This window comes from Salvelinus fontinalis, chromosome 6, assembly GCF_029448725.1.
Source record: "Salvelinus fontinalis isolate EN_2023a chromosome 6, ASM2944872v1, whole genome shotgun sequence".
NCBI classification, from domain to species: domain Eukaryota; kingdom Metazoa; phylum Chordata; class Actinopteri; order Salmoniformes; family Salmonidae; genus Salvelinus; species Salvelinus fontinalis.
In genome coordinates, this window is record NC_074670.1 from 10,618,127 (window position 1) to 10,628,859 (window position 10,733).

The 10,733-nt window shown below is 47.3% G+C and overlaps 1 protein-coding gene across 2 annotated transcripts in view; it reads right to left on the minus strand.

The window, feature by feature from the left end:
* The window catches only part of atp2c1 (ATPase secretory pathway Ca2+ transporting 1), a 48,846-nt gene that overhangs the window by 26,275 nt on the left and 11,838 nt on the right, over positions 1–10,733 (minus strand). For both annotated transcript variants that reach the window (XM_055924855.1, XM_055924853.1), the window contains 2 exons: positions 3,088–3,192; positions 2,700–2,816 (listed from right to left, as the gene is read on the minus strand). In XM_055924855.1, the coding sequence (XP_055780830.1) occupies positions 2,700–2,816; positions 3,088–3,192 (222 nt within the window). The remainder of the gene's footprint in view (positions 1–2,699; positions 2,817–3,087; positions 3,193–10,733) is intronic.

Genomic DNA, 10,733 nt, shown 5'->3' on the forward strand with positions numbered 1-10,733 from the left:
CCTCCAGGAGACAGGGAGAGATGGAGCTGAGCTGATGGTGGGAGCCTCCAGGAGACAGGGAGAGATGGAACTGAGCTGATGGTGGGATCCTCCAGGAGACAGGGAGAGATGGAGCTGAGCTGATGGTGGGAGCCTCCAGGAGACAGGGAGAGATGGAGCTGAGCTGATGGTGGGAGCCTCCAGGAGACAGGGAGACATGGAGCTGAGCTGATGGTGGGATCCTCCAGGAGACAGGGAGAGATGGAGCTGAGCTGATGGTGGGATCCTCCAGGAGACAGGGAGAGATGGAGCTGAGCTGATGGTGGGATCTTCCAGGAGAGATGGAGCTGAGCTGATGGTGGGAGCCTCTAGGAGAGAGGGAGAGATGGAGCTGAGCTGATGGTGGGATCCTCCAGGAGACAGGGAGAGATGGAGCTGAGCTGATGGTGGGATCTTCCAGGAGAGATGGAGCTGAGCTGATGGTGGGAGCCTCCAGGAGACAGGGAGAGATGGAGCTGAGCTGATGGTGGGATCCTCCAGGAGACAGGGAGAGATGGAGCTGAGCTGATGGTGGGATCCTCCAGGAGACAGGGAGAGATGGAGCTGAGCTGATGGTGGGATCTTCCAGGAGAGATGGAGCTGAGCTGATGGTGGGATCCTCCAGGAGACAGGGAGAGATGGAGCTGAGCTGATGGTGGGATCCTCCAGGAGACAGGGAGAGATGGAGCTGAGCTGATGGTGGGATCCTCCAGGAGACAGGGAGAGATGGAGCTGAGCTGATGGTGGGATCCTCCAGGAGACAGGGAGAGATGGAGCTGAGCTGATGGTGGGATCCTCCAGGAGACAGGGAGAGATGGAGCTGAGCTGATGGTGGGATCCTCCAGGAGACAGGGAGAGATGGAGCTGAGCTGATGGTGGGAGCCTCCAGGAGACAGGGAGAGATGGAGCTGAGCTGATGGTGGGATCCTCCAGGAGACAGGGAGAGTACCACATTGCTGCTCTGTTCTGTACAGATAACCTGCCTGATTGGCACAGCTCAAACTAGTGACAGATTAAAGACCCGAATGTTTGTAGCTCTTCACTCAATGTGTGTGTGTGTGTGTGTGTGTGTGTGTGTGTGTGTGTGTGTGTGTGTGTGTGTGTGTGTGTGTGGCAATACTGCTTCTGACAGATAACACACACACACCAACAAATTAGCTAGCTAGACTGGACCATCTCTGGTAGTTCAGTAACTCAGTAAAGGCGTGTCAGGCCTCAAGCCATAATACAGAGGATGAATCTGATCTGACAACACAGAGGAATCTGATCTGACAACAGAGGAGTTAGTGGGAGTGGGGGAATGGCACCCTCCCAATTTCAGGAGTCAGTGGAGTGGGGGAATGGCACCCTCCCAATTCAGACGATAGGGAGGGATGAATACAATGGTGGTGAATGAATACCGTGATTAATATTCTAGATAATTGTTCTATGTAATCTTGAGTAGTGCCCTGTACTGGGCAGTACTGCCTTTCTATGGACGCTGACCCTGTCACCTAGGGGAGTTAGGTTTGGGTCTTAAGCGTTCTGGGACAAATGATGTTGAGAAAATACCATCAAATATGGAATGGAGAATGGAAAATGGTGTTACAGATAGAAGAACCTGGTTCAATCTGGCTAGATCCAAAGTGCATTTGTAATTATGATCAGTACTTTAAAAAAAATATATATATATATATTAAAAAAGGATTTCCCCCCTGCAATTTAAACCAACCAAAGCTCCGAAGTACAGCAATGGCTCATGGCATAATTACATATTTTTCAATATGTTTCCATGGCAACAGGAGGCTGCATCTCACATCAACCACGTGATGAGTAAGTGGCTGATCTTTCTTCTTCAGCAGGGTGTCAAAGGGGGTGAAACAAAGAAGGAACAGAGAGAGGGGGGTGAGAGAGGGGGTGGAGAGGAGAGAGCGAGAGAGAGAGCGGGGGAGAGAGCGAGCAGGTGGGGGGGAGAAAGGGTAGGGGAGAGAGTGGTAGAGAGCGAGAGAGGGGTAAAGAGCGAGAGAGAGGGGAGGAGGGAGAGAGCGAGAGAGAGAGCGGGGGAAAGAGCGAGCAGGTGGGGGGGGGGAAGGGTAGGGGGGAGAGAGAGGAGGAGAGAGCGAGAGAGGGGGGGACAGCATCCCTCATTCTCTCTGTGTGAAGGAGAAAAACGGCCTCTCAGGGCAGCAGCTCTATATTTATCCGACCGCTCATCACTTTGCTTCAGGCCACGGAAGACAGAAACCAGGCAGAATAGAGCGGCCCAGTTTTGTCCTCCTCTTCTCTCTCTCCCACCCTCCTACCCCAGAGGACACTGGGAGCTTTTGTCCTTGCAAAAGAAGTCAAGAACGATCCAAGAGCGGGGCGGAGGGAGGATAGCAGGTGATCTGTGATATTTCACATGTACTGAACACCACAGCATGTAGGGAGCTGCTTCTGAAACCTGAATCACTACTGCAGCTTCGGCTTCAGCACTCGCTAGAAATGTCTTGTCAGTGGTGGGATGCTGTGCTAGAACTCCTGTATCAAAGCCAGGATGTATCAGGTGTGAGGGTTCCCCTTTCTGCTTACTTAGGCTTCACACACACATGTACTATAACGGTATGAATTTCAGCTTTTGGTAGCTTCCCTTCACTCTCCAGGGTGTTGTACTTTTTCAGCTTGACGTTGACAAGGGATTTTTAGTTCTATCCGCCACTCACCTGGGAGATGTACTTCCTCCAGAGAGGCTCCTCCTCATTGATGTCGAACTCATTCCAGCCATGGTAGGCACGGCGACGGGTGACCTCACTGTGGGTCAGGCCGTACTGCAGGTCAGCCTGAGGGAAGGAGCATGGTTACCAACAACAACGGTGTCAGGTGACTAGCGTGTGATGGTGAGATGAGGGGCTCACCCTTCAGTGTGCTGGTGTTGTTTGACAGTTCAGTGATGCTGACTAGGCCTAACTCGTGTCACCTAGCTATCTTAAGATGAATGCACTAACTAAGTCTGGATAAGAGTGTCTGGCTAAACGACTCAAATGTCTATGCACTAATGGTAGTGGAATAAAATGTTCGTAAACTCTACATTTTTCACTGTGCCATACGTACCTGCAGGACACACGTTACTTCGTTCACTGGTAATTCACTGGCCTTTTTTGAAGTTAGTACTGGAACCATGGTCTCATCTTCACATTGGGGTTGTCTCTCGGAAAGCTGCAACAGACAGACAATAACATTAGGAGAAACAAGACATATCCATTATCTTTGTATATAGCCCCGGTATTGGTATTTTATTGTGTTACTATTTTACTTTAGTTTATTTAGCAAATGTTTCTTACTTTTTAAAAAACTCTGTATTGTTAGTTAAGGGCTGGTAAGTAAGCATTTCACAGTAAAGTCTACACCTGTTGTATTCGGCGCATGTGACAAACAATTTGATTTAACACAATCAAAAATGTAATTCCTTACATATTTAGTGCAGTCCAGGCAGCATGATGCTAAAACTACACCCACAGAGATTAGATGGTAGCCCTTGTCATCATGCCATAGCCTTTGCTATATCATAGCTTTAAGACTAAGCCTGCACTTCGCTCCACTATGCTAATGCTAGTTCTGCCATTAGGCCAGATGTTCTACTGACCCCCAGGTTCCGCCAGGCAGCCAAACAATATCACCCATACGAGGTCACCGAGGTCAGGCATACCAGGACTAAGGCACAAACATGTTTCATGACAATAAACAAATCAACAGCTTTTTTGTGATCGCTTTTTCAAAATACAAAAAAAGCATGCTGGGAAAAAGGGTACTTCACAGCAATGTACCATGTGCCAACTGGTTGCAATGCAGAGCTAAGTTATCTAATCCATCAACTGAGGTCCAGCAAAAGGCAGTCTGCTGTGCTCCCTCTGCCAACATAGACAGTCAACACCTGTGGTTACTCGTCAGCCCTCCTCGTCAAACAAACCATGTCCCTCTGTTACCGTAGAGAGGATTGTAGGCAGGCGATGACACAGTAACCGTACAACAGGCAGGGGGATGAATGACCTGTCCTGTGCCTCTTCATCGCCACCCGCCCGCACCTCCTGAGGTATCCAACCAACATCTGTCTGTGTCTCACAACTCCCCCAGAACAACCAAAATCCCACTCCTTCTCCTCCCTCGCCTGGTGTCTTCCCTCTCTCCTCTCCGCCATTTACATGAGACAAAGTATCTTACATAAGTAAGGAGGCTGGAGAGTGTTCTGTTAGCCTGAGAGGATTCCATCTAATTAAGAGTGACAAGAGCTTAAACCTGGATCAGACTCTCTCTGTCTCCCCTCATCTTCACTCCCTCTCCCCTTCTCCCCCCCTCTCAATCCACTCGGTGTAGAATAATGAATGAAAAGGTCACACTTCTTTCTGTGGAACTGAAGAACTCTAGAAGAAAAACTGTAGAGAAGGAGAGGGCCTAGAGGCATGGAGGAGTGAATGAGTAGAGAACCCTCGCTCCTCCTGTCCTCATCCTTCCTCTCTCTTTACCATCTTCCAACCGCTCTTTACTGCTCTCTCTCTTTAGTCTTCTCCCTACTCAGGTTCTGACAAGAGGCAGTAATTCCCACTCTACAGGGTTACTCATTTCCTGGCCAGCCAGATAGGCTAGCTACCTGGAGCAGAGGCATGGCCAGCCAGATAGGCCTACAGGTCTTTCCAAACAAGTTGTGTTCTCATGTACAGATTTAGAATAATGAGGCAAGTCAAAAACCTACTGCTCGATCAATCAAAAAAGCCAACAAAACAAAGGTTTATCTATTTTACACAGAAAGACACTATAGTTCGCTAAATGAAGAGTTAGATTAAGTAGCCTTCTTTAAGGGCCTCCCGGGTGGCGCAGTGATCTAGGGCACTGCATCGCAGCGCTAGCTGCGCCACCAAAGTCTCTGGGTTCGCGCCCAGGCTCTGTCGCAGCCGGCCGCGACCGGGAGGTCCGTGGGGCGACGCACAATTGGCCTAGCGTCGTCCGGGTTAGGGAGGGTTTGGCCGGTAGGGATATCCTTGTCTATAGGAGGATAGATCTCCAGGAACAGAGTTGGAGTGAAAGCCTACAGGAGGATAGATCTCCAGGAACAGAGTTGGAGAGCTCTGGTCTAGATGTAACGCTGTGCTTCAGGCGTTGCTGGAGGCCTATCCTATGAGGACAATCTGAAGAAGTGTAAGGTGTGCTATGCTTCAACCATGACCTTAACCCCTGCAATAGAAAAAAAAGCTCCTTACGGGTGTGACAAGTTCTCCAGCAAACCTTTTTTCAAGTGGTGACTAGCGAGCCAATCCATTCTCTCGGCTACACTGACAGAATGGGATCCTCTAACATTCTGAGAGGCAAAGGGGTAGAGGGAGAGAGGCGGAAGGGTAGAGGGAGAGAGGCGGAAGGGTAGAGGGAGAGAGGCGGAAGGGTAGAGGGAGAGAGGCGGAAGGGTAGAGGGAGAGAGGCGGAAGGGTAGAGGGAGAGAGGCGGAAGGGTAGAGGGAGAGAGGCGGAAGGGTAGAGGGAGAGAGGCGGAAGGGTAGAGGGAGAGAGGCGGAAGGGTAGAGGGAGAGAGGCGGAAGGGTAGAGGGAGAGAGGCGGAAGGGTAGAGGGAGAGAGGCGGAAGGGTAGAGGGAGAGGGGCGGAAGGGTAGAGGGAGAGGGGCGGAAGGGTAGAGGGAGAGGGGCGGAAGGGTAGAGGGAGAGGGGCGGAAGGGTAGAGGGAGAGGGGCGGAAGGGTAGAGGGAGAGGGGCGGAAGGGTAGAGGGAGAGAGGCGGAAGGGTAGAGGGAGAGAGGCGGAAGGGTAGAGGGAGAGAGGTGGAGACGGGTGGGGGATTTGTCCATAACATGGATGTGTCCTCTGGTTGAGTATTCTGACTTACTTCATTCTTCTTCTTTTATACATGCAACTCTTCACCTGTCTGTGTAATTTAGTGTCCAGTTGAAATGACATGTTATTACAGTTAGGCTTATACCATGGCTTGGCTGAATACTCCATTCTGATTGGTCGAGAGAGTGTTGTATTTTATGATATACGCAACACAAAACCTGCTATACTGTAGAACGCCACACCAGGCAGCGGCAAGTTGATACCGTGAGAAAGGGGCTTTGAAAGAAAGATGAGGGTGGTGATAAGGCTAGGTTACTGCTGTACGCTGACTCACCTTCCCCTATGCTCACTACCAGCTTCTTAGTGTAAACACAGAGTCAAATCAAACAAACGTAGTTATACGTCAGCGTTTCTACTCTCGCTTCAGAACAACTGTGATCAGGAAGACAAAGGAGGAAGGATTTTCCATACTACAATTTGATCACAAGTTAATTCATCCACTCCATCCTGTGTCCCTGACTGTGTCAATCCATCACATTTCACTCCACATCTCCTTGTCAATCCATCTTGTTGGAGACCCCTGCGTAAAACTAACCCTATATGGACACAGTGACAGACAGACTAACCTTACGGACACAGTGACAGACTAACCCTATGGACACAGTGCAAACAACAGTGCTGTTAATTTGACTAAACTTTCTAACCCATTGGCCAACCGCATTTAGGCTATGTTACCACCAAGCCAACCGCATTTAGGCTATGTTACCACCAAGCCAACCGCATTTAGGCTATGTTACCACCAAGCCAACCGCATTTAGGCTATGTTACCACCAAGCCAACCGCATTTAGGCTATGTTACCTCCAAGCCAACCGCATTTAGGCTATGTTACCTCCAAGCCAACAGCATTTAGGCTATGTTACCTCCAAGCCAACCGCATTTAGGCTATGTTACCACCAAGCCAACCGCATTTAGGCTATGTTACCTCCAAGCCAACATCATTTAGACTATGTTACCACCAAGCCAACCGCATTTAGGCTATGTTACCACCAAGCCAACCGCATTTAGGCTATGTTACCTCCAAGCCAACAGCATTTAGGCTAAGCCAACAAAGAGAACTCAGTAACCTTGCCCACAGAGAACCAAACACACAGATGCAATCTGTCTTGCACACACACAAAAGGTGTTGGATCCAAGTCCATTGTAGGACCAAGCAGGCCAGGGTTCAAATGCATGGACTATTTAAATGGTTGTATTTAAAAATACATTTGTCTGTGTATTTCAGTATTTTCAAATACATGCCCAAACACTCCAAGTTTATTTACAAATACATTCTAATATTCAAATACTTGTATTTTCAAGGAGAAAATATCTAAATACTTACAAAATGTCTTTGAAATAAGGCTTTATTGAAATACCCTAAATGGTATTTGAACCCTGGTCTGTTGACAGTAGTGCATTCATCATAAGGTAGCTAGGTGAGAGAACAACATACTACAGGTGTTGTTTCCTGGTCCAGGTCGGTTATTATCTTTGTAAATAAGGCTGCTACCTGTCAATATCAACAGGTTGAGTGGCTGAATCACAGTCCGGGGAATCTGTTTCTCCCCCTTTCTCAAGCAAACAAAGAGAAAATCAGTAGCCTATCACACAGAGAATCAAACACACAACTGCAAATTGTCTCACACACACCCTCTCTCACAAAAAGACTGGCTAGACTTGACAGACTGCACATACTATTATAGGTGTAGTTACCGGGTCCTGGTTGGCCATTATCGTTGTAGATCAGGCTGCTACCTGTCAATATCAACAGGTTGACTGGCTGAATTAGTTTGTCTCTCTCAAGCTGATAAGAGGCAAAGGTACAATCGGAGTATTGTGCTTCCACAGGGTCTGATCTGAACATGGTCAACACACGCCTACTTTAACACACGCCTACTGAGTAGCCATAAGGAGGAGGAGCACCAGGAACAAAGAGGAGCAACCAGGTCAAATAACAAGACCCGTTGACAGGTCAATGGAAAGGAGAGATCAGATCAAACAAGACATTGTGAGAGGTCAATGGAAAGGAGAGATCAGATCAAACAAGACATTGTGAGAGGTCAATGGAAAGGAGAGATCAGATCAAACAAGACATTGTGAGAGGTCAATGGAAAGGAGAGATCAGATCAAACAAGACATTGTGAGAGGTCAATGGAAAGGAGAGATCCGATCAAACAAGACATTGTGAGAGGTCAATGGAAAGGAGAGATCCGATCAAACAAGACATTGTGAGAGGTCAATGGAAAGGAGAGATCCGATCAAACAAGACCCGTTGACAGGTCAATGGAAAGGAGAGATCCGATCAAACAAGACATCGTGAGAGGTCAATGGAAAGGAGAGATCCGATCAAACAAGACCCGTTGACAGGTCAATGGAAAGGAGAGATCCGATCAAACAAGACATTGTGAGAGGTCAATGGAAAGGAGAGATCAGATCAAACAAGACATTGTGAGAGGTCAATGGAAAGGAGAGATCAGATCAAACAAGACCCGTTGACAGGTCAATGGAAAGGAGAGATCAGATCAAACAAGACATTGTGAGAGGTCAATGGAAAGGAGAGATCAGATCAAACAAGACATTGTGAGAGGTCAATGGAAAGGAGAGATCAGATCAAACAAGACATTGTGAGAGGTCAATGGAAAGGAGAGATCAGATCAAACAAGACATTGTGAGAGGTCAATGGAAAGGAGAGATCAGATCAAACAAGACCCGTTGACAGGTCAATGGAAAGGAGAGATCAGATCAAACAAGACCCGTTGACAGGTCAATGGAAAGGAGAGATCAGATCAAACAAGACCCGTTGACAGGTCAATGGAAAGGAGAGATCAGATCAAACAAGACATTGTGAGAGGTCAATGGAAAGGAGAGATCAGATCAAACAAGACATTGTGAGAGGTCAATGGAAAGGAGAGATCCGATCAAACAAGACCCGTTGACAGGTCAATGGAAAGGAGAGATCCGATCAAACAAGACCCGTTGACAGGTCAATGGAAAGGAGAGATCAGATCAAACAAGACCCGTTGACAGGTCAATGGAAAGGAGAGATCAGATCAAACAAGACATTGTGAGAGGTCAATGGAAAAGAGAGATCAGATCAAACAAGACCCGTTGACAGGTCAATGGAAAGGAGAGATCCGATCAAACAAGACCCGTTGACAGGTCAATGGAAAGGAGAGATCCGATCAAACAAGACATCGTGAGAGGTCAATGGAAAGGAGAGATCCGATCAAACAAGACCCGTTGACAGGTCAATGGAAAGGAGAGATCCGATCAAACAAGACATTGTGAGAGGTCAATGGAAAGGAGAGATCAGATCAAACAAGACATTGTGAGAGGTCAATGGAAAGGAGAGATCAGATCAAACAAGACCCGTTGACAGGTCAATGGAAAGGAGAGATCAGATCAAACAAGACATTGTGAGAGGTCAATGGAAAGGAGAGATCAGATCAAACAAGACATTGTGAGAGGTCAATGGAAAGGAGAGATCAGATCAAACAAGACATTGTGAGAGGTCAATGGAAAGGAGAGATCAGATCAAACAAGACATTGTGAGAGGTCAATGGAAAGGAGAGATCAGATCAAACAAGACATTGTGAGAGGTCAATGGAAAGGAGAGATCAGATCAAACAAGACATTGTGAGAGGTCAATGGAAAGGAGAGATCAGATCAAACAAGACATTGTGAGAGGTCAATGGAAAGGAGAGATCAGATCAAACAAGACATTGTGAGAGGTCAATGGAAAGGAGAGATCAGATCAAACAAGACATTGTGAGAGGTCAATGGAAAGGAGAGATCAGATCAAACAAGACATTGTGAGAGGTCAATGGAAAGGAGAGATCCGATCAAACAAGACATTGTGAGAGGTCAATGGAAAGGAGAGATCCGATCAAACAAGACCCGTTGACAGGTCAATGGAAAGGAGAGATCCGATCAAACAAGACCCGTTGACAGGTCAATGGAAAGGAGAGATCAGATCAAACAAGACATTGTGAGAGGTCAATGGAAAGGAGAGATCAGATCAAACAAGACATTGTGAGAGGTCAATGGAAAGGAGAGATCAGATCAAACAAGACCCGTTGACAGGTCAATGGAAAGGAGAGATCAGATCAAACAAGACCCGTTGACAGGTCAATGGAAAGGAGAGATCAGATCAAACAAGACCCGTTGACAGGTCAATGGAAAGGAGAGATCAGATCAAACAAGACATTGTGAAAGGTCAATGGAAAGGAGAGATCAGATCAAACAAGACATTGTGAGAGGTCAATGGAAAGGAGAGATCAGATCAAACAAGACATTGTGAGAGGTCAATGGAAAGGAGAGATCAGATCAAACAAGACATTGTGAGAGGTCAATGGAAAGGAGAGATCAGATCAAACAAGACATTGTGAGAGGTCAATGGAAAGGAGAGATCAGATCAAACAAGACCCGTTGACAGGTCAATGGAAAGGAGAGATCAGATCAAACAAGACCCGTTGACAGGTCAATGGAAAGGAGAGATCAGATCAAACAAGACCCGTTGACAGGTCAATGGATAGGAGAGATCCGATCAAACAAGACATTGTGAGAGGTCAATGGAAAGGAGAGATCCGATCAAACAAGACATTGTGAGAGGTCAATGGAAAGGAGAGATCCGATCAAACAAGACATTGTGAGAGGTCAATGGAAAGGAGAGATCAGATCAAACAAGACCCGTGTGAGAGGTCAATGGAAAGGAGAGATCAGATCAAACAAGACCCGTTGACAGGTCAATGGAAAGGAGAGATCAGATCAAACAAGACCCGTTGACAGGTCAATGGAAAGGAGAGATCAGATCAAACAAGACCCGTTGACAGGTCAATGGAAAGGAGAGATCAGATCAAACAAGACCCGTTGACAGGTCAATGGA